The following is a 26181-nucleotide window of genomic DNA, read 5'->3' as shown; positions in this document are numbered from 1 at the left end:
CAGCGCCAGCTGGTTATGAAGAGTTAGTCAGAAGATTAAAGCCGCTCAAAAACGGCGAAATGTTATGAATGAATAACAAATTTGTTTAATCATCCTAGGGTAAGAAGCAGGTTCTGACCCATATGGAGAGAGCTGAGAAAGCAAAAGTAAGTTGAATGGTATATATATATATTGTAGTGTGCGCATGTTGTCCATTTAATCAGAGGAAAACAAATATGAAAACTTTAATCGATGAAAGATGAAGAAATTCCATATTATTAACGACTTTGTCATAAATCAGAGCACAAGCTTAATTATTAGTGGCAACATTGTCATTTTACTGTATACAATGGCGAGCCCCTGTTACAGTAGGACGACATGAGGGGACTTCTCACAGGATTGATGTGTTATTAGTGTCTCCAGTATTTATGCTGGCTACATGAGGCTGGGTAAAAGTCGGGATATGAGGATTGGCAACTCTGTAGGTTCGCCCACGAAAATTTGAAACAGTGGCCATATCGTTCAAGGTGACATTTGAACTAGAAATTTGTGTCCACGCTCAATCCGTGTGCTGCGCCCTCGAATTTATAAACCTCGGCTTTACAGAAATGTTGAACTTCCCGCGTAAATTCCATTATTATGCATTGTACTCACTATCTGTCTTCTAATTGGCCTACAGCTAATTTTGGAAATCAGCGCAACTTACAGATTAGTTAGTTATCTCCAGATAACTGACTAATCTGCAGGTTGCGCGTGCAATGCACGATTTCTAATAAGAATATCAATTCAGGTTCCTTGCGACGATGTATTAGTCTTTTTTTTCTTTAAAACAAAGTATAATAAAACAATTATTAGACTGTTAATGATATATGAAATAAATCATATATGAACTGCGGAAATGAAATGAAAATGAACGCAATTTATGCAATTGCGTAAAGAAGCCTGAAAAAAAAAATCGGGACTTCAACGGGGTTTGAACCCGTGACCTTGCGATTACCGGTGCAATGCTCTACCAACTGAGCTATGAAGTCACTGACGTTGGGAGCAGGTCAATTGTGGCTTCATATGTTCCCGTGAAAGAAATGAGTGTTAATGATATATGAAATTAAATCATATATGAACTGCGGAAATGAAATGAAAATGAAGAAATGATCGTGGCAGTGAACGAAATTATTAGACTGTAGTTAAGTGTTATCAGCCTCGACCTTCGTCTCGGCTGATAATACTTACCTCGACCTTGATTATTCCGGATATCACAAAAACCTCATCCGATAATTGTTTATTATTATACATTGTACTCATTATCTGTCTTCTCATTGGCTAAGAGCCTACAGCTAATTTTGGAAATCAGGGCAACCTGCAGATTAGCTAGTTATCTGCTAGCAGATAACTGGCTAATCTGTAGGTTGGGCGCGCAGTACATGATTTCCAATAACAATATCATTTCGGCTCCTTAGCTTGCTACGGTGTGTTTGTCGTTATTTTCTTCAAAACAATGTTTAATAAAACAATTTATAGATTCGGTTTTTGTGATATCCTAAATAATCAAGGTCTCGGTAAGTGTTATCAGCCTGGCCTTCGGCTCGGCTGATAACACTTACTTCGACCTTGATTATTCCAGATATCACAAAAACCTCATCCAATAATTGTTTATTACTTTACGTTGACCGTTTTTGTCATTACAATTTATTAAGTTTACAAAACAATAAGATAAGTCACACTACAAAAGTTTAACTACAATATGGCGTACATGAGTACACAGAAATACAGGCGGGGACACCGCAACAGCGGGGGTCAATTACTGCGAGCTCAGGACACAGACACAAGGCATACGATGGTACGATGAACGAGAACCATAAAAAACAATACCTATTTTTCTCGAATTCAAGTTTGTTTGTTTGTTTGTGACACAAGTTAGGCCTAGAAGAGGCCTGTCAGATCTGTTATAACAAATTAATGTAATCAATAAAATAAGTACAAGGTGTGTAGACTGATGGATATGTTATTCACCTTCTGATTAAAAATAGGCGTCAAGAGGTTCGCTACACAAGGCTACTATTAGTGGACAATGCGAGACGGTTAAAATGCTTCTTGAAGATGGTGAAGATGTGGATCAAAGAGATCAGGTTTTACTTAAGTTTTTTTTTATCCGGTTAAAAAACTTAAAAGGGTAATATGGACCTGACCTTGCTTATTGCAAGCCTGTACATGTTTCATGTACGATTATTTTTCTGATCCCACCTCGACACCTCGCTCTTGCTTCGCATGATATTGGAGTGAATCGAGCCGAGTTCTTAAACTTTTTCTTTAGGAAACTCACTTTTAATTCGTCAGGAAATTTTAGCGTTTTTGGCCCTGTAGACTGTAAATTTCAGTTTCAAAGTTGATTTATCAGAGCTGCGGTTGACCTCTAAAAGGATCAAATACAGTTTAACCTCTTTACAACGGCCACCTTGGGGACATATGAAAGTGGCCATTGTTAAGAGGTGACCGTTGTAAAGAGGTGGCCGTTGGCGGAGGTTCGACTGTTAAAAGGGTGTAAAATAGCTTTAAGCTTACTCTGTAAAACTAAGTCCAATAATTAACAATTAATGAATGAGACTGAGTATCTTATGAAGAATTATGGAGATGGAGGAGGGTGTTATCCGTCGAGGCCGTAGATCTCCATAATTCTTCATATGATACGAAAGCCGAATTCAATCATTGTCTTATTATTCATTCAAAATAGTTCCTAGTTTAAAAACTAAGCTAAGACATGCTTACCTCCATCGATGTTAAATTCATCTTCGATAGTGCATGTTTAGAGTTGTTCAGGTCCGCAAATATTCTTCACGCGGCAGACGTCGCCGTTCGAGTTGTATTCTTGCTGTTCTTGCCATGTTTTTAGCTATAATTTCGCCCAGTTCTTACTCTTGAAACGAGTGAAATGTCCGCCATTTCTTGTTTTCACAACTAAAACAACTCAACCTCGTCCCCAGGTCTTCTCGGTTAACGGTGCATTAACCTGCAAGAAGGCTGCACTTTTGACGTCATCGGTTCATTAAACGCAAAACTCTTCCAAATTTGGTCATCAGTAGCTGGTTATGGTGAATTATGCGTGTGTTTTTAGCCAATCAGAATCGGGGAAATATTTTGAATGAATAATAATGACCAATAATTTTGGTAGTTCCCAATTTTAACCTTCTTAACCTGCTCTGTTTATCTTTTCGTTAGTTTTCTTTGACTCCTCTTCATCTCGCCTGTTGGTATGGACAGGAATCTGTTGTCAAACTGTTGTTAGAACACGGTGCAAACGTCAATTCTGAAGACAGGGTGAGTTCAGTCGATGCTTAAACGTTTGTGGCCTTGAATAAATAGGCTGGTTTTTTAATAAATTGTGTTGTTGTAAGCTAGGAGAGCAAGATTTGGGATTTATTAATTGAGGTCACACATATTAGCTCTGTTTAGCCCAGTATAATGTGAAAGTGCCCTTTTATAACAACTCAGGTTTGGTTAAAACGCATTTTGTAACGCTGCGCCACATCTCACTGAAATTCTAGTTATATCTCTTCTCTTTTAATGCATCAAAGTTATATAAAAAAGTGAAAGAAAAGAAAAAAAAAAAATTTAAGCCCAAAGTGTGTTTGGCGATTAATTTTCACAAGAGTGAAACATTTTTAATGGTAATCTGGCTTCACATCGGGAAAACTATTGAACTGGTCTTATTTTTAATATTAATTAAGTTGCCTGTGTTAGTTGTTTAATGACGCTCGTCCTTTTTTCTCTTGCGTGTTTTGAATAATACATTAATAACCAGATAACAAGTACAATTTGCACTGCTTCTTCTAGTTTCAACGTACCCCTCTGCAAAAAGCGGAACGCCACAATCATAACTCCATAGTGCAGTTGCTCATGAATAGTAATGCGAGGCCAAGTTACCAACAACCGGTAAGATATTTGTTATTTGCTGCGGTTCTAAGAATAGCAGCAAATTATTGTTTTCACGGTTTCAACTTATTGACAGCTGTCACAGACTCAAGTATGAAAGGGCGGGATTTTAATGAGGTGAATCATTCTAAGCTGACATATCGCTGCTTGATTAATTCGTTTTTGATGCCTTTTCCTTTTTGTGTATTGTAGTTCGCCGTTCATGTACTCATAGTTTGGTATTCTAGTTCAACTTCTCCCCCTCGTGAGAAAAAAGAAAGTCCGGGGTCCGACTCCCACCGTCGGAAACTTGATTTTTCTCTTTTTCTTTCTTTCTTTCTTTCTCTCTTTCTTTTTTTTTTTTTATCGAAAAACATATTTTCCATTTTTACAGACTTAAAATATACCGGTAGACTAATAGAGTACTAAAGTGATGACGTCATAAAAATGAAATTTCTGAAATTATGGGATTGGTCCGGATATTCTGAAAGAACAATGTCCAAGAGGCCTACTTGCCAAAAATGAGCATTTGGGGGCAAATTGTCTCTGAGATCGTAGCCCAGTTATACTCAGAAAACTCCATACAAACCCTTCTAATTTTTTTTTGGGTCGACCCAAAAAAAATTTAGAAGGGTTTGTATGGAGTTTTGTAAGCATAACTGGGCTACGATCTCAGAGACAATTTGCCCCCAAATGCTCATTTTTGGCAAGTAGGCCTCTTGGACATTGTTCTTTCAGAATATCCGGACCAATCCCATAATTTCAGAAATTTCATTTTTATGACGTCACACTTTAGTACTCTATTGCAGGTTCATTATCAGCTTTCATTTCTAAAATACAGTAATTAATAATCCACAAGTTAGCCTTAGGCACCCTTTGATTTATTTGGTTATGTCATGATCATGCTTTACAAAGTAAAAAGAAAAATAGCGAGACACATTCAAGTAATTAGTTTGATTCTGAAATTAAAGGTTAAGTTAAACATTTAAAGAACACGACTTGTTTTGGATATATCAGTATCCACCGCCAGTTCACAGAATTGTGACCATATATAAAGTTTGATGACTAACTTTATTATATAAAATTCAGTGTCATACCGAGTGGTAGCAGGCGATAAATGCGCTATCTCGCCAGTGGTGATATCATTTATATCCACAAATGTGTGATATCACTTTTGATTAATCAGCTCACGGTATTTTCGCGTGCTGTCAAGCACTTGTGGTTTTCCGTCGTTTGGCCTTTTCAGAGTTTTTGCGTTAGTCCTTTCGAATTCGCGAGTCGAAGTTTTGTAAGTTTTGAGTTTATTATAAAATGGAGACAAGCAGGTTTGTCGAGATCACAAATGAGGAGCTGGATTCGTAGAAGAAAAAGAAAATCCGAATACTAAGTGGAAGACTATGTACGAGGTCGAGTTATTCAGAATAATTTCTTTCAGACATCAAACTCTGACTTGCTTGATTCACCATCTCTTCATAAGCAAATTCATTGTCAATTGGCGTTCTAAAAAAAGATGGCTCCGACTAATAGGAACCCACATGTCTGAGAGGATTACTTTCAAGCATCCAGAGATATCTGAACTATGGCTTCATATTTTTTACTGACGTTATGTGTTTAAAACTACAACAATGGCTACTCTCAAAGTAAAACAAAAGGAACCAAAAGCCAAAGGATTGGGAAACAAGCCTAGGACATCACATAGCCTAAAAGACGAGGAAATTGAAAAACTGTATGCTTCCAAATGCCTTGGAATACCCTCAAGCCATTATAAACACTTTGTGGCTAAATTCGACCTTACATTTCAACCTTCGCGGCGGCAAACTGACAGACATGTCAAACCCAAGCAAACGCCCAACGGAGAAGAGTATTCGTTGTATTGGGAGGATTTTTTATAATAAAAAGAAAATTACATGGTCGCTTGGAGATACGAAATTTCTCTTCTCGTGTTGAAAATATTTCACTTGTTCGCGTATTTTTTATCACTCTTCAGTAAAGATCAAGGAATCACTTCCCATTATATAGGATTACGATTTAATTTCAGTTAACAGACAACTTAAACATGTTACGTGAACACTCCTATTTCTTTTTCCCTGTTTTTTATCTTTATTTCGCATCCACAAAAGGCGCTGTATTAGCTCACGTATTTCTACAAGAGTGATTTTACTTACCCCGTGAAATGGATAGTAGAATACTACGCAATATTAGAGATCTTTCACATAACACCATATGCTAATGAGTCACAATAAGTGATCTTTTCGACGCACAGGCAAGCTTTTTGTTTTCTTTTTCTGGTAATCCCTGCGCGGCCTTGCCGCATTTATGGGGCAGTGCAGCGCGATTTTTTTTTCGAGGGAGTCAAAGATCGCAGAAGGAATTAAAATAGGACCTGGGCGGGGCTTCAAAAGATACTTTAAGCAGACGGAAAATGCACTTGTTTTTGAAAACGCTTTAAGATGCCGACAATCCCCAACTCTCCCCCAGACATTTTTTTAAAAACTCAACGGGATCTCACATACGTAGATATTATTTTTAAGACTGAAGGATCGAAAGAATTCAATTTTTGGGAAGATTTTTGTTTTGCTTTATCTGCAAATTACCTGTTACAGAGACATACTGCTCACGTGTGTTTCCATATATTAATATCGGTCATCATACATCATCAAACTGTGACAGAAGGTTTTTCCACTTTGGAACGAATTTAAGGCTCAACGGGAACTCGGTGTTTGACTCACGATAAAACTGGGGAGAACTAGACTCAAATGGCAACTCGCTTGTGGGGAAGAGCCGTCACTTCTCTGAAGTTTCGGGATCAAACCACTAACTGGTACAGCAAAGGCAAACTGAACTTGGTTCCAACAGCGTTTATTCTTTTCCACGTAGCGTAACGTAGCTCACAAATGTAGTCGGCGATGTAATCGTAAAATCAGTAAAAACTAACTTACTTTTATATGATTTTTTACAACCATTGAAGACAAAAGAATACAATAGAAATATAAACAGAAATCACTTAGAGTTAAATGAAAACTAAATACAAATTCTATTTTTAACCTGAAATCTTTTGTTACTGTTGCTATTTTAGAAAGTTAAAGTACTGAGACAAAAAGCTAGCCAGGGCAGCAAAACAGCGTTTATGTACAAAGTGTTACAATATGAATTAAATTGCAAGTTCAGCTATCGGCTGTTTAAACAGGAAAAGCACAGACTAATTGGAAGTCAAAGCGAATATTTGAAAGCTGTATATGACACTCGATGCAAACAAAGAATTCATGGAAAATCTCTCCTTACAAAATACTGACCTGCTGGAAATTTTACTATGAAGAACGAAAGCATCAGGGCATACTATCGTTCTACCCTAAGAGAATCATCAATAAAGAGGATTACACGAATTGTTTCCCAAAACCTCCAAAAAGCTAAACAGCTGACTGCCACGACTAGTACAAGCAAGACCGCAATGCCACAGACTATTGTGGATAACGGGATGCAATACGCAAAGAAGGCACCGGAAGAGCGAAAATCCAGGAAATTTAGCCAGGCAGCATGTCTGAACGAAGAAACGTGTAGTTCAGGGAACGATGCCAATGCTGATCTCCCAGGGGAAGCCAACCCCGCACCGCCTGAGCCAAAACAGGACAAACCTAAGAAAAAGTGCTCCAGGAAGCAACAGCGGACTTCGGAGGAGGCCAAATGGCGTAGATGGAGATGTGGCAAGGCTTAAAAATGACTGAGTAAAATAGGACGAGGACGGCGAGGACTAAACATGCGAACTATTAAACTGCCAATTTCCTTTTGTTCAATTTTTCAGTTGATAGTATTTGTAAGCGTAAAGGCTGAAGATAAAATGCTTTTTGTCACACAATACGTCTTTTATCTGATGGTTCTATTCGTGCCTGCCGCAAATAAAGGAAAAGTTACCCAAGGGAAAACACTCCGCGTAAGTTTTACATATTTAGTGGAGTTTTGCACTATAGTGGCTCTAGTTGGAGTTATGTGAGAGATCTCTATTATGCAATAATTCTACTGTCTTCTTTTGTTTATTACTTCGGTGGAGCGCGAAGTAAAGGATTCGCGACGGTCAGGAATGTATCAAAGTTGACATTTTTGGGACAAGATTGGGCACCCAAAGTCTGAAGGTTTTCGATTTTATTCCGCTATCTAACGAAGTGAGAGCCGAATTAGTTCGAGATATCTCGAGATCACTTCGATTTCTTTGAATTATTCTTTACCTTTTTCGAGGAAGAAAGAATTATTATTTTGGCTTTCCCGGCGTTTGAACCGACTCACTTGTGTGACCCGTCAGATCAGAGGAGACTCTAAGTTGAGGGATTAGCCGATTGCGTTACTGCAACCCAAGGTAGTTCGGGATTTGAAAAATAGTTATGAAAATACGCACTAGTTTCGGGACAAGATTGGGCGCGCAAGTTCGTGACTTTTCGGCTTGTTTCGGCTATTTCACGAAATGAGACCGGACTTCTTCGTGATATCTTGAGATCACTTCGAGTTTAGTCTTTAATTTACCCGAGGAATGAATAGAGGATATTATGTGGCCGTGCAGAGACACGAAATTTCACTTCGAGGGTTAAAAAACATTTCACGAGTGAGTGCTCCTTTCGAACTGTTTTATGATGAATTTAAAGTTACAAAATGCTGCACAAAGACGCTTTGTCGTTGTTGAGTGTTACATAGTAAAATTGCTTAATTGCTTTTATGCGTTGCGTGACTTTCTCTATGTTTTTGGATTATTCATGAATAATAATTACGGTATGTTTACATTTCAGGATGAGTCCGATTTGTATCAGTTACTGAAATCATAAAATATGAAATAAAATTCGCCTGTTTAGTATTTTCTAGAGTCTTTCCCACGAGCTGGAGTGCTGTGTTTAGTCAAGCGTGACGAAGGTCGATTTTCAAGTTCTGTGTTCACAAGTTAGCGGAAGTCGTAAGATATGAATAATTATCTCCAAAACAATTAATAATTATCTTCATAACAATAATTATCTTCAAAACAATGAATAATTATCTTCAAAACATTCGAACTTGTAACATTGAGTTTTAGCCAATTCCATTCTCAACGTAATTGACTCCTTACCTATGCCTTACATATCTTTAATCAGTACATGAGACAGCTATGCCCTTTTTGAGGTTTTGACTTGTTATTCACCGCCAGTAACCACATATTTGACTTAGGTCTAAACGTTTAGACCCAAGTGAAAATTTATAAGAATTTATATAGAGTCATCAGCGGAGCATAACTGGGCTAACATCTCAGAGACAATTTGTCCCGAAATGCTAGTTTTTGGCAAGTAGGCCTCTTGGATGTTGCTCTTTTCAGAATATCCTGACAAATCCCATAATTTCACAAATTAACTTCTTACTCTTATCATATTTCGTTTCTTACTATTCCTCCGCATTTACAATTAATCACTTTCACAACTACGACGCCGAAGTGTACCCTCCATAGCGTCTTGTTTGTAGCTTTTTTGCACTAGTTGTTATTAACTGTTTCACGGGTCAAGTAAAAGCGCTCTATAATAATACTTGTAATTAGTTATTATTCTCACTTTTTGCAACATGCTTTGTTATGGTCACAATTTTGTAAACATCATTAATCTAACAATGGATGTTGATGTATTCCAAGCATCGGTCGTGTTCTGTAAATGTTTAACTTTTAATTTACTACTACAGAATTTCGGTAAGCGAAAAATTATAATTGTTGTATTTTTATCACCTCACTTAGATTCAGATTCCAGGTGTGTTAAGTACACTGACTCGCCTTAACTTCTTCATTTCAGTTAAGTTTAAAGTCACTTGCGGAGAAGGCATTCTTGCATGTGGATACTCGGTCAGGATTTAACATGCTCACAGCGGCGGTCGCTGAAGGAAATTACGACGTTGTTTTCGAGGCGCACGTGCTAAGCAGTCATTTGGAAATACCAATGGGAATTTCAGCAGTAGCTGATACTCTCGCAAATCTTGAAACCAAAAGGCCTGGTCATCACAAAATTGAAAAATTTTACCGAGAGACAGTGGATAAAGTCAATACACTGTCAGTGCTGCACCAGTGTAAACGCGGTAATGATGCGGAGAAGGCAGTAGAGCTTGTGTTAAATGATGGCCTGGATATAAACACCCCTGAATTGTGCAATCGCACACCTTTGTTGTGGGCGAGTATTTCATCTTCTGGTGAGTTTATTGAGACACTTATCGACCTTGGTGCTAACGTTAATGCTCAAAGAACCGATGACAAAGTTACACCTTTGATCTTATCTGCTCATTGGAACAACTTCATGGCAGTGAACTTGCTTTTGGATCATGGAGCTGATGCTAATATCGCCAGAGCTGATGCATGTACTCCACTTCACTTGGCAGTGATGAAGGGTAACCAAAACCTTGTCAAATTATTTCTGGAAAAGAACGCGTTAGTGAATACTCAGGATGCTGATGGCGATTCACCACTGCACACGGCTGTCAGCAAAGGATTTTTCTATCTTACCAAGCTTCTGGTTAAAAAGGGAAGCAACGTCAACCTTCAGAATAAAAAAGGAAAAACCCCTCTTTTCCTTGGTGTAATGAACAAACATGAACAGCTCATCAAATTCTTGATTGAAAACGAGGCTGATGTAAGTATTGGATACAAGGAAATCTCCACGGAAAGAATTAACCTTGTTCGTGGGAAATACAGAGGTAGGGCAGTTTGGCACTATGTCCTGGTGAAGAAACATTTACTGGGTTTATATCTGAAGCGAACGAATGGAGGCAGTCTTGACGTGGCAGATTTTGGAGTTATTCTTCGTAGTGGATGGGGAAAGGATCCTCCAGAAGGCACATTTGACAAGATACTTAAGGAGTGTGACTTTAAGTTTAAAGAAATACCTGGTGTGACCGTTCTTCACTTTGCAAGCAAAGAAAACAACGAACCCGAGATAATCGATCTTTTGGTTAAGTCCGGGGCGAATGTCAACGCCCAGGACGCTGAAGGGTTCACTCCCCTGCACATGGCAACGATCCATGGTAACCTAAAAATCGTGAAAAAACTTGTTGATCTCGAAGCTGACGTTAATATCGTCACAACCGATGGAAAGACTGCTGCTGAGTTAGCTCACTTGAATGAAGAACTGGAGATTGAGGAGTATCTCCAGTCGAAGATGGCTTCTTCGCAAAAAACCAAAGAAAAAGAGGTTGACTTCGAACTTGCAGCCTCAGACCAAGAAAGAGAGGATTCTTTACGGATCGACACAAGTTCACACTGTAAAATGAAAAGAGCCAAATCGACCCCAAAGGCCAAATCGGCCCCAATTTCTCGAGGGCCGATTTGGAACATGCTGGGCCGTTTTGGACAGAAAGAGTCAAAACAGTTCTAGATGGTACCAATTCGGCCCATCTAATTTCTGAATTGGCTACACTAAAAGCGAGTCTATCTTTTGTCGAGGGTCGAGGGTCGAGTGTTCCATGTCGAGGGCGAGGGTACCATGTCGAGGGTCGAGGGTAACATTTTTTTTTCCATTTTTTTTTTTTCGGAATAGGTAATAATCGATGCAATCAATGTCATTAAAACAAATAAGAAGAATTTAAAAAACAAATGGCTTGTGAACATCTTCTAGTTGTTGGGTGGGGGGGGTGAGGGGGTGGGGGGGGGGAGGGGGCTGGAATAGAGAAAAGCTCCAGGACATCCCAATTTGTTTTCGAAGAATTACATTTATAACACCCCGGAAACCCATACCACGAACAGTGCACGTTACTTGAGTGCGTTGAATTATGAATTTCTGGTCCAACCAACAAGAATGGAAGGAAAAAACTCTTATTGCGTTGTAAAATGTGTCATAAACGAACAATGCAATCGTTGGAGTCTATCTTTTTGCGGAGCTATTAAAATGAGGAACGGCATTTGCCGACGCTTTCCCATTAAAATACAATATATCTTTCTAGGCCACAATCGTTTTTTTTTTTTTTGTGAACGTGGACGTGGTGGACGTGAACAGGAAAAAAACAGACGTACGGTCCATGTCTCCCATTGATCCAATTAATTGTTTTATATTTGGCACATTTCTACTAAAGATCTGTTGTTTTGCCAAGTTGGACATGAATAGGAAAAAACGAAGTACTGCGACAATGCCGTTTATCTTGAACCGTGAATACAAGTTTTTTATTCCCGAAAAAAAATCGACTGTGTTCCAAATTCTGTTTAACTGTTTGAAATGTTACAATGTCACACAAGGCCATTCCTGTACAATTTTTCGGTCCGTCGGGCAAGAAAAAATGGCATTGGGTTTGTGGAGTGATTTTTGGTTCTGTTTTGAGGATATTTTCCTGGTATTTCAATTCAAGCTTTCTCTGTGATCTATTTTTCCGTGGTTCTGATGTGAATTTACTAACTTTTAACATCCTGCAAGAAACTGGACAGTGTATTCCAAGTCTGTCTTTTGCGGAATTTTTTTTTCTTTAACCCATTCGCCCCTGAACCGCCCGTAATCGCCCGTGCGGATCCACGTCCTTTCTACCCTTTGTGACGTCATCAGTTTTAACGGTCAAGGACAACTTTGCCCGCTAACTTGTGCAGAGTGAAGAGATCTTTCAATCCATACCAGAATGAGCACAATTCAGTCAAGGATACCGGAGAAAGAGGCAAAAAACCATGTAACATTGACCTGAAAATCTCGATGAAAATCTTGTTCCATTGCCCACCTACCTTTCCTTTCACCTAATCCTAAGATCCCAAAAGCTTTCCTAAAAACTATTCCCACCAAAATGAAGCCCACTAAATGCCCAACAAGAGAAAAAAAATATGAGGCAAGAAAAGCGAAAAAAGAGGGTAGGAGAGAAAGCGAAAAGTAAAAGTCAAGACTGCTGTGTCACTTTTAAACCCAGAAACTATGTCGAAATTTTGCTTTCTGCTCATGCCCGAACTTCGCAAGCTGATATTTTGCATCTGGATCAGAAGGCCATGAAGTGTACGACCTGTAAACCGGTTTGTGGTAAGTTTTAGCTCTTTATAGCACGACAGCGACCAGAAAACCACTCGACTAGCTTCAAAACGCGTTTTTCGGCAAAAACTCCAGGAGCGAATGGGTTAAATATTCATATAGTGTACACTCTTTTGTTCTTTTTTTGAAAGTCCGCATAATCGGTCTGCTATCTGATCGCTGTTCGTGAATAAAAGCTCCCCTTTTCGTGCAAAATAGGAAATAATCGCTGAAGCCGTTGTGAAGAAAGTTTTTGCGCAGACACCTCTGATTTCTGTTTGAAATGCACACTGGGGATAAAGTAGCCTGCGTGGCAGGCGTTCGAAAGGGAGGGGGAAGGGAATTAGGGACTGTTCGTTATTTATGCCTAAGGGGGGGCCGGTGTTTAGAGTGGGGGGGGGGGGGGTAAAATTTTCACAATCAATGAGAAAGGGTTTTTTTTTTTTTTAATACAAATAAGGGAGGGGGGTAAGCTTTTAGAAACTGTTGTTTCAACACTTGTGTAGCCGTTTGGCAGACATATTTAAAAAGTTGAACTCTGTATCGAGAATTCTATTTTAATACAAAGCGCCTGGTCTTTATAGTTTGAAAAGCCAAGAAAACGTGACGTGGAGTAGCGTTATTAATTTAAAGATTCCAATATATATTAACTTATTAAATCCCTTTACATGCAATCTGATATTTACAGCTGATTCCATTGCTATGTATACACCCGGATTTTCAGACATGATTCGACGGTCATGATTCGACCTGTGATGATTCGACACTAATCACGTGACGTATCGCTTCGCAGTGGGTAAACGGTTGCAAAAATTATTGAGAGTTCTGCCGCGGGATCTGAAGCAGTGAGGGAAAAATCTGGCTGGCAAGGAAAGCTTAGCACTAAAGGACATAAGTGTAACGAAGCTAGAATCCTGACAAATGCGTTTTACCTGAAGAGGAAAGCTTTGTTGCCTGGAAAGCGGCGACATGATACAGAAATTAGGATAACATGTGATCGGGTGATATACCTGGAGTTCGATGTATTTCTGAAGGCGATTTCATAATGGACGAAATATTATCAATACGGCGAAAAGCGAAATAGTCCGATGGTTTATCGTTTAGTGTTCTTCCGTTTGACAAGGTTTCGGTATTTCGCCGTTGGTGAATACCACCCGCAATTTACATGTAACAGTGATGCAAATTTAGTTATCAGGGAGGCAAATTTGTATTTCTTCAAGTTGGTACTTTTTGGTCCTTACTTAGCTTCTGCATGGTTAAAAAATAACAGGAAAACTTGACTTTTTGCAGAAGAAATCAACAGATAAATTGATCAGTCTGCCGTTGCGAAAGAATTTGCTGGAGAGTTTGAAAGTTTTGTTTTGTCGACCATTGAAAAATATCACAATGTTCGGTCCTCGACCTATGACCCTAGTGAGCACAAATAAAGAAAACCATACATAAAAGACAGCAACATTTGTTTTTATTGAAAAAAGGTAAAATATGATATTTCTTTAAAGATCAAGGTAGAAGCCCAAAAAAAGTTGGGAAAAGGGCCGAAAAACTTATTGATCGAGACGTCCATACGCCCGATAACATGTATTGCGATTAGATTGCGTGACTTGTATGAGAGGCTGTTGTCTGAAAAGGAGCACAAATTACGGATCACGCTCCTCTTTTTCTGAATTGCAAGAGAAACATTCAAGTTATCATTAAAGTAACTTTAAGATTGTGTGCTTTGATTCCTATGGGGCTTTTTTGCGGACAAAATTTCGAACGTGAATACATCAGTGTTTTGTTAAATTCATTATTGTTATACGTAATAATACAAATTGGAAAATAACATAAATCAATTTCGACCGGGTTCATCAAGTTCGAATGCTATGCATCGATGTTGTTTAGCATAAATCGCTTTTCCGAATCATTCGAGCGTGACCGTATACAACTAAAAGATGTTCAATAAAACTAAAAGATGAGGAAGCTGAAATAGAAATGACCGGACGTCCGTTAAACGAAGCTCATACGTGCGTGACATTACGTAACTAAAAGATGTTCCAATAAAACTAAAAGATGAGGAAGCGGAAATAGAAATGACCGGAAGTCACATAAAAGAAGAGGCCCCGGGAACTAACACTTCCAATATGGCGGAAATAAAGACAGATGATTAGGTGAACCACACACGTTTGAAAAGCATTATGCAGGGTGCACGTATTTGGTTGCCCAACATCGAAGGATTTTTTACGTCTTTGGGTAGGCTACTGGAAAGTGCAGAAGGGCAAAGGAACACTGCGTCGTACGACTCTGCTGAATTTTTTAGTCGCCGTTTGCGAGAAAACGAAAGAACTCTTGTCACTTTAGCTCTAAGAATACTGTACTGGGCTGTAGTTCTGTCTCGGATTGTAGGCCGTCGAGGCTACAACCCACGTTGAAGTAGCACTGCGATTAGGAATTCCCCGGCGATGCCTCGGTATCTGAAACCTTGCATTAATTTCTTCCTCAGCGGAGGAAAATTCCGCACTGCTACTGTTCTCCGCCCTATTTGGGTTTCCCGATTGCGTCTGTAAATTAGTTACGGCATGTAAGACGGTGTGAAAAAAATCTTGGACAGATCTAGATCTCGTGTTGTTTTCTGAGCTACTCTCCCGGTCCGCCATGTTGGTTAGAGAGAACAAACATTGGCAAAAGCGCGGGAAAACTAACGTCATTTGGACCGGACTTTACACTTCCTGTTTCCGGTCATTTCTATTTCCGCTTCCTCATCTTTTAGTTTTATTGAACATCTTTTAGTTGTATACGGTCACGCTCGAATGATTCGGAAAAGCGATTTATGCTAAACAACATCGATGTATAGCATTCGAACTTGATGAACCCGGTCGAAATTGATTTATGTCATTTTCCAATTTGTATTATTACGCATAACAATAATGAATTTAACAAAACATTGATGTATTCACGTTCGAAATTTTGTCCGCAAAAAAGCCCCATAGATTCCTGTAGGATATTCAAGGTAAAATACTATACTGCTTGGTAACCTCTCGGTCGAATCATGACGGTCGAATCATGACCGTCGAATCATGTCTAAAAATCTGGGTGTATACACAGCACTGAAATCAGCTGTAATAATAGCATAGTTTATAATTTTTGTCTCCAGTTTCAGAAGTACATCCTCGTGGTTCAATCCTTGCAATGAGCTCCTTACAAACTTTCCTACCGTTGACTTCTCTCTTAAACCTGATCTTTTCTGGGCCCAAGTTAACACCGGCGCTGCAAATTTGCTTTCCTTATTTATAGCTTCCATACTGTACGATCACAAATGACCTTGCAATGGATTTTGGTTTATCGGCAACCGGCCAGAACACGGATTGTACGCAATTTCGCAATCGGAGGCACGACGCGTCCTGAGGGGAGGGGGGTGGGGGTAGGGGGTTACATTTTGGGCCTGTCACATAAACGAGGGGGGTAATTTTTTAAAACACCCACTTCCGGAGAGGGGTAAATTTTTCATATGCCTGAATTGCTTGAAAATCACCGACCCCCCCCCCCCCCCCCCCCTTAGGCATAAATAACGAACAGTCCCTTAGGGCTAGGGATAAAGATGTGTACAGAATTAGTTTCGCCACATGACTTCCTATTGTCCCAGTGCCGCCATCAACTGGGCCGATAAGTGTTGGTTTTGCGTTCCTTTTGTGTTTCAGAGTGTTTCAAATTGCTGCAGTGATACACTTTTTAAACTGCAGAACATAATGTTGGTAATTAAAGGAGTTTATTATTGTGGCGCGACTCGGGCGATAGCATCAACCATCTAAATTATCACTCTAGCTACGCACCTACGTACCTAGGTCACGATTTCCGATTTTAGGTTTTACGAAAGGGCAACTTGAATCTTTTCGAAATCACTTAGGGCCTCAGTATTGTTTTCCCGAAAACTTTAGATGCAATTTTAGGTTTTACGAAAGTGAGAATTTTTCTGATTCCTCTCTCCATCGCAATTTCTAATTCGAAAATTTTAGGTTTCCTTTTTCAAAGAAAAATAGGCTAAGTTGGGGGCTGAAATGTGAAAAACTGAACTTTAGAAAATCGTATGGAATTAATTAGATAAGCTACGAAAACTGAACATGAATGGAACGGCCATCTAGAAATTTTTAGCCTTCCTCAAGTAACAGAAAATTGTAGGCAATTTTTGCTTCTCCGAACAGTCATCAAAGAAAAAGTGGCATCTAATTTGTTACATAACGGACCACACTAAAGCAAGGTTATATTAAAATAAACAGTTGATTCCCCTAATGGAAAAGGAGTCGTTTAATTTTGATCGGGAAAAAATAGAATCTTACTAGTTTTTGTAGAATCTCCCGATTTTTCTTCATGAGTCTACAGATTTTCCTTTATCAGGGGTTGGCAGGTCTGTATGAGGAGCTAAGTACCATTCAAATAAAAGGCGGAAACATTTGGAATACTCCCAGAGATATGATGATATACATTTGCATTAATATCTTTATTTGTGTGGAGCAAATTGTACCTCAAATTTTAGGATATCAAATGAGTCAAACAAATTTATACAAACAAAAATGAAATGAGAAAGTACTGTAACTCATTTATATAATTTACAGAAGTCCCCTAGTGACACTAGCCAAGTGCTGATAGGGCAAGACTCCCAATCTCATGGTTTTCTGGGAAAGCAAAAGGCATCTTAAAATAACAAAAGGCACATAGGGCTCAGCCGAATGGTACCATAATGACGTCAAAACGTATAGAAACAGGCCGTTTCTCCAAAACCCGCCCCATTCCCCTATGGCTATTTTTATTTGCGTTTACCCTACCTCACCTCCCCTCCCCGTACCTGATGAAACAAGGCTTTCAACAGTTTGTTGAGACAGGATGCTTTATGTTTTAAAGGATAAGCTCATCATATTTTATTATCGTATAGACAGGGGTAAGATAAGTTAACAATAATAGACAGATTATTATAGGTGGGTTACTCATTTTTACAGCTATCCCTGGAAGAAGAAATAGAAGTAAGAAGCTGACTGGTAGCCACTGAGATTGAGGAGAGGAGAAAGGAAATTGAAAGAGAAGAGAAAGACTTGGAAGGAGAAGAAGAAAGGTTAAGAAAAAAAGCAAAAGAAATTAAAAACACAGTAATAGAGGCCAAGCAGGTAGCTGCCCAACTGCAACTAATGGCAGGGCAGCTAGACTGCTTGGCTAACTAAATTCTAGAAGAGACCAAAAAGTTAAAGAAGAAGTAAAAGAAAAACACCAGTGTAAGAAAATTTTATTGATAACAAACCGTTTCTTTTAATCAGGCTTTAATAAGCTAGGTGAAATATATTAGCAGAGGCAGTACAACAGCAAATTTTAAAGAAAGGCTTTAGAGCTATTATAATGGAACACCTATAGTCATGGAATGATTGTCTTCACTAAGTTACGCCTACCAAGAAATTACCACAAAGCTACATCAGCTGAGTGATAAAACTGTACAAGCTGGGTGATAAAACTGTACGAGCAGGCCCCGAATTGTTGGAACTGGCCAGTGTCACTTGATGTAACTGACAATAGCATGGAGTCCAAGTAAGTTAAAAAGCATCAACGAATGAACTCGTGTAGTTATTGAACTATATTGTCATTCTTGAACTTTGGTGTCTTTACTGATCTACACAAAAAGGAAAACCGAAAAAATGTAACATAAAAAAGTCTCTTTTTATATTGTAAAAGTGTGAGAAGGGTGATGATATTCATCGCATGAAAATCCTGCAATTTTTTATATCCTTAGAAATTTTTTTTCCCCTCATTTTTAGATGCGGACGCCCGAGGAAACACATTTTCAATATTACACAATTGAAACGCTTACTAGTGTCCGTTTTCTTGGCTTTTTCTAGTTTTTTTTTCTATTAACTCTGTAAAGCGATTAAGGCAAAGCTACATACCCATCCTTTCTACGGCTCCTCCTCTTGGATTCTCTGCATAAAGCCCTAAAAATGTTGATGTTGATCAAAAACTTTAGCTTACGGCACTTTACCCTAGTGATAGATTCTGTTTGACTATTTACTGGATAAAAACCATGTTCTCCTTTGTTTGTGGGGCGAAGAAGCAAAGAGAAAGGCAATGTGAACTTATCTCCATCATGAGCAATGAATGTTTGGCAAAATGATCGTAATTTATAGTGAAAAGTTGCAATATAATAAGCTATAATATCCTTGGTTATCGCGCGACGATTAGATTCAATACGCTTTATTAACATTTTGATACGTTTGACTCAAACAGGAAATCCTTTCAAAAGCCTTGAAGATTATAGCCCATATTCTATAAAAAAAAAACCACTTGCTTCTTACATTTGTTTACTTTTAATAAATTGTTTACACAATTTAATAGTCTAGTATGAACATCATGACGCTATGTTTCGTGACCTGTCCACGCCACTTTCGCAATTTTTGTAAACATCCCTGAGGTTTGCGACTTTTATCCCACTGATCATTTTTGCTAACTTATTAGATGACTCACTTCTATCACTAATTGATAGACCTATACCATATTAACGTCATTTGTTTTTCTCGAGACTAAATTCTGCTGGGCTTTTTAGTTATGCGTCTCTAAAGACGCCCCGGTATGAGTTGTACCACCTGGTCGATCTCGGGAAGTTCTTGATTTTTTACGATGGAAATGCTCTTTCCTAGGATAAATTGCAATTTTACTATAGAGCGGTTTTCACTTGACTGTCGTAAAACCAAAACCAAAGTGAATACACTAGCCAACCAAAGGGCGTAGTAAAACCAAAACCAAAACCAAAACCAATCCCTTTCGACAGTCAAGTGAAAACCGCTCTATAGCATTAATAGATAAACACATACCTTCGGTCGTTTCATCGCAACGTCTCGACTTTTACCTCTAGAAACCACGAAACAATTTCGCTCGATGAAACCATTTAAAGTTCCCGGGATAAATTTCTCGTGACGTCACGATGGCCAAGATCATCCGCCGCGCGATCCCTATAGGAGCGATTGACGAGTTCATCACCCCCCCCCCCCCCCCCGCTGGTGTCGTCCTTTTGGCGTCCATTTGAAAGTACTGCAACGGTTGCGAACATGCCAGTTTCTTTGGGGATCAGGAGTCTTGTATTATACTTCTCGATAGCATCAAAAGACATTCAAGGTGTTGTTACTAAATATTTTCGAACTATGAGCCGTCGTTGATCCATCGCTTCGCTCTTGAAGTTCTTCGTGAAGAATCGGAGAAAGAAGCCTCGTGAGGCGCTACGGTTTTCAAGATGAACTGCACAAGTATAACAAACGCTCTCCAAGAATCAAGACTTTGCTGGAAAAAGCCGATAGTAGGACCAGGTAAGCTGCCATGATTCGCTTTCTGTCTACCTAATGCAAAAGTCTGAGTTATTTTAACCACGTTTGATTAAACAGAATTCAGGGTCACTCAAGTCCGCCCTATCTAATGATAAGGAAATAAGTCATTAAGTGACCCTGTATTCTGTAGTTTATCCAGTGGAGGAGTTAAAAAGCACTTCTTCCATCCCCCCACTGTCCCCTATTTAAAACAGGGGGAATGATAAACCGAATGAAAAAACCTTAAAGCCATTTCAACTAACTGAACTAAAGAAGATGGTAAAGATGGTGTGGTCTGGTTATACATTTACACTGTAGATTTCAGTACTTGTTTTGTTTTAAAGTAAGTTTTACCTTATCAATGCATTATTTCTCTTGTCTGATAAATAAGTGCAAAATAAATGCATTAAAAAAAGAGAAATTTACCTAAGATCAAAATTTGAATTCTCATTTGTTGCCCCTATTTATTTCCTACACAAGCAGTGGGAAGAAGTTGATAAAATATCAAGCAAATTGTGTGATCATGTTCATAATTCTCATGAGCACTCTGTTCTACAAAGCACTGATATTACAAGGAGAAATTTGATACTGATCACTCGTAAGGCTTAAAGGGTTGAAAGAATAATGTGAATTATAATAATAAAATTATGTATAAAATTAGGAAATAGAATTTTAGGTTGCAGAATTCTGCAAGTGTGATTGAGGTAAGAGGGTCTGTCAGTCAATTTGCTCCCAGAATTACTCAGAACCGTGTGTAAATAAACTTGGTGCTCCAAGGAAACCAGTTTTAATTTAATGACATTTCTCCTATGGCAGAAATAGAAAGGTGGGCATCCTTTGGTAGTGAACAAGGTTCTGCGGCATTGATCAGAGTGCTAAGAGGACTTCGGGAGGAAGTTATCACTATTGTAGAGGTAGGTGTTTTGGGAATACAATGTTTTTCGTGATATTGTGATACAAAATACAACAGGGGTACTACATACTCAACTGTACATTGAACCCTAAATGCTTGGAAAGCCCAGATACAAGTGGAAATCAGACAAAATGGAGATGCAATTTAGCTTTTATTATGAGGGTATCCCTTGGGGGCCATTCATGTCACCAGACTACACAAATCTCACAGAATACTAATGGCTACATAATACTTAATGAATTTTGATTTACAGCTGCAAGATTTCTTGAATGGTGGCAAGTACATGTGCTAAAATAATCTTCTTGTATCAGGACATGCACACGGTAATTACCTCCTCAATGATGTGTGAATGTATTAGACGTAATTATGCTATCATTCTTTTTCGCATAACATAAAGAAAGCATAATTTCAACAAACTATAATTTATACAGTATACCATACATGCATACCTGAAAACTGGAAAGAAGTAATTAAACCAAATTTTTTTGACAATAGTATTGTTATGACCATACTGACTTTTTATGTGAATGCACTGTTTGTTGTGTTTTGATTATTGTTATTATCATTTCTAAAATTACACGTTTGTTTTTATTGCAGAGAGATGCAGATGTTGACAGGAAAATTCAGGATTTTGTTGTGACAAAGGGAGGCATCATTTGCCAGCTTCCTCAGAAGAAGATTGATGCAGTGATAGTATTGCTTGGGTGTTTTTATGTATTTAATGTATCATACACCCAACGCAAAGCCATCTTGACTTTTCTAGATCAGACGTTGCTTGAAAGTGGACTGGGGTAGACACTTGTCAATGTTTCCTCCCTTTTTTAATGACTTGGCAAATGCCTCAGTTCTCGTGAGGTGTAGCCCAATTGTCGAAATTTTTTTCGTGAAAGTATTCTTTCACCGTTATATTTTTTAAACATAATATCTGTGGAGTAAAATATAGTTTAAAACATTTGCCAAGTCATTAAGGGCTGGTTTACTAGTACGATACAGAGTCAGAACTGTAATCAAAAGCGTAGAGTGTTGATCTAGATAAAACACTAACAGGGTATAATTACTCCAATTATGACTGCTTCACTTTTGATCTAGTGAAAACTATAAAGCATGGGAACAACAATTTTGACTGGTAAGTGGTTTATCCTTCAATAATTCCATCCCTGCTTAATCTGGTTTTCTACATCATAAGCAGAATCTGAAGAATAGAAAGTTGTGATGACTCCAATTCCATCATGCTTCTAGTTATGACTTCCCTTGCAACTCTGATTTTTGATTTTCAGTAGGTGATAAGTGCTCTTACCACTCTGACTGTGACCCTGACTTTGTCACGAGTGAAAACCAGCCTTCAAAAGGATTAGGTCAAGTCATTTAAGGCTCGCACTAGCACTTTTTTTTTGTCAAAAGGGGAGTTATAAAAGAAACCTTAATTGACTCTAATTCTGGTGTGCTTTAATTAATGAAACCCTTTACAACTTCAATCTTCGATTTTCACTATAGGTTTTAAGTGTTACTATGATGCTGATTATGTCTTTTGTGAAAACCGTTTTAAGAAGTAGTTACTTTGATCGCACCGAAGAGAAGTGTCTCTCTTGGCCAAATTTAATTCCTCCAATAATTCTAAATGTTCAATCTAGAAAAGTTGAGATTAACCAAAGGTAATGTTACATAAATAGGTTGTGATGCGAGTTGTTATGATGTACACAGATCACAGTAACTTATTCAGAACTGAATAAATCTTTGAATAAGCCTTAGTTTGGTTTCATTATTTGTCAATACCTAGTTAAGGGAAAAAATCTGTAGGCCCCCAACCAAATTAAAAAAACCATAATGGCCCAATATGGGGCTGAATAGGCTACTTTTGGAGGGGTAGTTTTTGAGAGGGCCAAAATTTGAGGGGGCTGTTTTGGCTACTGGAAAATCCAAAATGGCCCTAGTGTTTTCCATATTAACCCTTTACATGGTCTAATTTGGCGCCGATGCAAGGGTCAATTTACCCCAAATTTTGGTACCAAAACAGCCCCATCTCAGTGGGGCTGAATTGGCCCCAAAAACAGTACCATTCTGGACTCACCCGTTTCGGCCCCATTTTTGGGGCCAAATTGGCTCTTTTCATTTTACAGTGCAGATGTTCTTAAGGTGGGATCGTTTTTATTGTTAATTAATAACGCATTAATGAATAGCAACTTTGGTCAAGTAAATCGGAAAACCCTTGTTTTAAATACTCTGAAGTCTCTTCTTACTTTTCGAGGGTTGTCGAATTTTAAACGGTTCTGATTGTAAATCTTATTCCATGTTTTAGTGCTGTCCGTGATTGTACCTTGAGGTATATTGCTTGCATGTTCTAAATTTGGTCAACGCCAGCTGGTTTCGAAAGAATTAGTCAGGAGATTAAAGCCACTCAAAAACGGCGAAATGTTTTGAAAGAATAACAAATTTGTTTAATCATCCTAGGATAAGAAGCAGGTCCTGACCCATATGGAGAGAGCTGAGAAAGCAAAAGTAAGTTGAATGGAATGTGTATTGTGGTGTGCGCACGTTGTCCGTTTAATCAAGGGAAAACAAATATGAAAACTTTAATCAAAGAAAGATGAAGAAATTCCATATTGTTAACGACTTTCTCATAAATCAGTGAGTGGCAACATTGTTATTCTACTGTATACAACGGCGAGCCCCCTAACAGTAGGCTGGTTTAGCAACAGAACGGGAAGGTCATTTGACGACGGCGCGCGCAAATTAAACAACTAGCTTGACCAATGGCAGAGCGAGAAATAGGGAACCGGAAGTCTAGTTTAGTTCTTTTCGCGGGCTTTCCCGTCGTCAAATGACGTTCCCGGTCTGTTGCTAATTCAGCTTAGTAGGACGAGTAGGACGGTATGGGGGACTTTTCACAGGATTGATGTGTTATTAGTGTCTCCAGTATTTATGCTGGCTGCATGAGGCTGGGTAAAAGTCGGGATTTGAGGATTGGCAAGTCTGCAGGTTCGCCCACGAAAATTTGAACGGTGGCCTTTTTTTTTTCGAGGTGACACTTGATCAAGAAATTCGTGTCCACCCTCAATCCACGTGCTGCGCGCGCAAGAACTTATAAACCTCGGGTTTGCAGAAATGTTGAACTTCACCGCGTGTAAAAGCCATTGTTATGCATTGTACCAACTATCTGTCTTCTCATCGGCTAAGAGCCTACAGCTAATTTTGGAAATCAGGGCAACCTGCAGATTAGCTAGTTATCTGCTAGCAGATAACTGACTAATCTGTAGGTTGTGCGCGCAATGCATGATTTCCAATAACAGTATCAATTCAAGTTTCTTGCGACGGTTTGTTTGTCGTTATTTTCTTCAAAACAGTGTATAACAAACAATTATTATTAGGTTTTTGTGATATTGTAAATAATTAAGGTCTCGATAAGTGTTACCAGCCTCGACCTTCGGCTGGGCTGATAACACTTACCCCGGCCTTGATTATTCCGGATATCACATAAACCTCGTCCGATAATTGATTATTACTTTGCGTTGAACGTTTTTGCCATTACAATTTATTAACTTTCTACAAAACAATAAGATAAACAATAACTTAAGATAAGTCACACTACAAAAGTTAAACTAGAATATAGCATACATGCATACACAAAGACACAGGCGGAGGACAATGCAACAGCGCTAGCGAGAAAAACAATACCTATGTTTCTCGAATTTAAGTTTGTTTGTTTCTTTTTCACACGAGTTAGGCCTAGGAGAGGCGTGTCAGATCTGTTATAACATAAATTAATGTAATCAATAAATGCAAGGTATGTAGACTGATGGATTTGTTATTCACCTTCTGAAGAAGAAGTAGAAGAAAAAAAAAAACAGGCATCAAGAAGTTCTCTACACAAGGCTGCTATAAGTGGACGATACGAGACGGTCAAAATGCTTCTTGAAAGTGGTGAAGATGTGGATCAAAGAGATCAGGTTTTATTTCAGTCTTTTTTGTTATCCGGCCGTCTAGAGAACTTAAAAGGGTAATATGGACTTAAACTGCCTTAGAACAAGCTTGTACAATTGCGGTATGATTTTCTGATCCCACTTCGACACCTCGCTCTTGCTTCGTGCGATATTGGTGTTAATCGAGTCGAGATCTTAAACTTTTTCTTAGGGAAACTTACTTTTAATTCTTAAACAATTGTAGCGTTTTTGGCTGTGGACTGCAAATTTCAGTTTCAAAATTGATTTGTCAGAGTTGCGGTTATCTGTAGGTTGACCTTAGAAAGGATGAATATAAACAAGGGTGTAATAAGAGAGCTTTAAGCTTAGTCTATAAAACTGAGTCTTCAATAATGTAATTTTGCTAGTTCCCCTTTTCAACCTTCTTAACCTGCTCTGTATATCTTTTTGTAGTTTTCTTTAACACCTCTTCATCTTGCCTGTTGGTATGGACAGGAATCTGTTGTCAAACTGTTGTTAGAATACGGTGCGAACGTCAATGCTGAAGACAGGGTAAGTTCAGTCGATGGTTAAACGTTTGTGGCTTTGAATAAAGAGGCTGGTTTTTAAATAAACTGTCTGTGTTGTTGTAAGCTAGGAGAGCAAGATTTGGGATTTTTTAAATTGAGGTCACGCTCTCTTAAACCCATTACACTGTGAAAGTGACTTTTTTTAAAAGCACAAGTTTGATAATAACACATTTGGGTCCGCAGTAATTGGCTTTAGCTGTTGCGGTGTCCCTGCCCAAATATTTAAGTTATTATTAGGGTATTGTTACGTTCTTATTACTAGTGTTTGCATATCTTCACTGTTTTTCTTTTTTGTGTGTGTATTCTTCAGGGCAAAGTTAATAAAATAAAATAAAAACTTTGTAACTCTGCGTCGCATCTCTAATTCTAGATAAATCCTTTTCTTTCATATATGAAAGTTATAGAGAAAAAAGTGGAAAAGGTGAAAAAAAAATAACTTGAAGCCTTAAGACTGTTTGGCGATTAATTTTTACAAGAGTGAGACACTTTTAATGGTAATCTGGTTCCACGCCAGGAAAACTAACTGACTTTATTTTTAATATTAATTTAGTTTCCTGTGTTAGTTGCTTAATGACACTCGCCCTTTGTTTTCTTGCGAGTTTTCAGTAATACATCAATAACCAGGATAACAAGCAC

The 26181-nt window shown here is 38.5% G+C and overlaps 4 protein-coding genes across 4 annotated transcripts in view; all 4 read left to right on the top strand.

Annotated features, from left to right (window-relative positions):
- The window catches only part of LOC140932302 (uncharacterized), a 118461-nt gene that overhangs the window by 1815 nt on the left and 90465 nt on the right, over window positions 1-26181 (top strand). The window contains exon 4 of the mRNA XM_073381923.1: window positions 23508-23555. Coding sequence (XP_073238024.1) covers window positions 23508-23555 — 48 coding nt within the window. The remainder of the gene's footprint in view (window positions 1-23507; window positions 23556-26181) is intronic.
- LOC140931140 (uncharacterized) lies at window positions 6-11304 on the top strand. Its single transcript, XM_073380888.1, has 5 exons — window positions 6-146; window positions 2007-2105; window positions 3193-3291; window positions 3808-3906; window positions 9672-11304. Exons 1-5 carry the CDS (start codon window positions 123-125, stop codon window positions 11238-11240), a joined length of 1890 nt encoding a protein of 629 aa, XP_073236989.1. The 5' UTR covers window positions 6-122; the 3' UTR covers window positions 11241-11304.
- On the top strand, window positions 19851-22750 carry LOC140931142 (uncharacterized). The gene is made up of 3 exons (XM_073380892.1): window positions 19851-20149; window positions 20963-21060; window positions 21657-22750. The coding sequence occupies exons 1-3, from the start codon at window positions 20077-20079 to the stop codon at window positions 21852-21854; spliced, it is 369 nt and encodes a 122-aa protein (XP_073236993.1). The 5' UTR covers window positions 19851-20076; the 3' UTR covers window positions 21855-22750.
- LOC140931141 (uncharacterized) overlaps window positions 24900-26181 on the top strand; it is a 32557-nt gene continuing 31275 nt past the window's right edge. The window contains exons 1-2 of the mRNA XM_073380891.1: window positions 24900-25003; window positions 25430-25528. Of these exons, the coding sequence (XP_073236992.1) occupies window positions 24962-25003; window positions 25430-25528 (141 nt within the window). The 5' untranslated portion in view covers window positions 24900-24961. The remainder of the gene's footprint in view (window positions 25004-25429; window positions 25529-26181) is intronic.

Source organism: Porites lutea, chromosome 3, assembly GCF_958299795.1.
Source record: "Porites lutea chromosome 3, jaPorLute2.1, whole genome shotgun sequence".
NCBI classification, from domain to species: Eukaryota; Metazoa; Cnidaria; class Anthozoa; order Scleractinia; family Poritidae; genus Porites; species Porites lutea.
This window is presented reverse-complemented; position numbering and strand designations above follow the sequence as displayed.

Coding starts and splice junctions, on each gene's coding strand:
- LOC140931140 (XM_073380888.1), top strand. CDS start 123: ATGGAGAGAGCTGAGAAAGCAAAA. Junction 147..2,006: donor AGAGAGCTGAGAAAGCAAAA/GTAAGTTGAATG, acceptor GATTAAAAATAG/GCGTCAAGAGGTTCGCTACA. Junction 3,907..9,671: donor GGCCAAGTTACCAACAACCG/GTAAGATATTTG, acceptor TCTTCATTTCAG/TTAAGTTTAAAGTCACTTGC.
- LOC140931142 (XM_073380892.1), top strand. CDS start 20,077: ATGAACTGCACAAGTATAACAAACGCTCTCCAAGAATCAAGACTTTGC. Junction 20,150..20,962: donor AAAGCCGATAGTAGGACCAG/GTAAGCTGCCAT, acceptor CTCCTATGGCAG/AAATAGAAAGGTGGGCATCC. Junction 21,061..21,656: donor AAGTTATCACTATTGTAGAG/GTAGGTGTTTTG, acceptor TTTTTATTGCAG/AGAGATGCAGATGTTGACAG.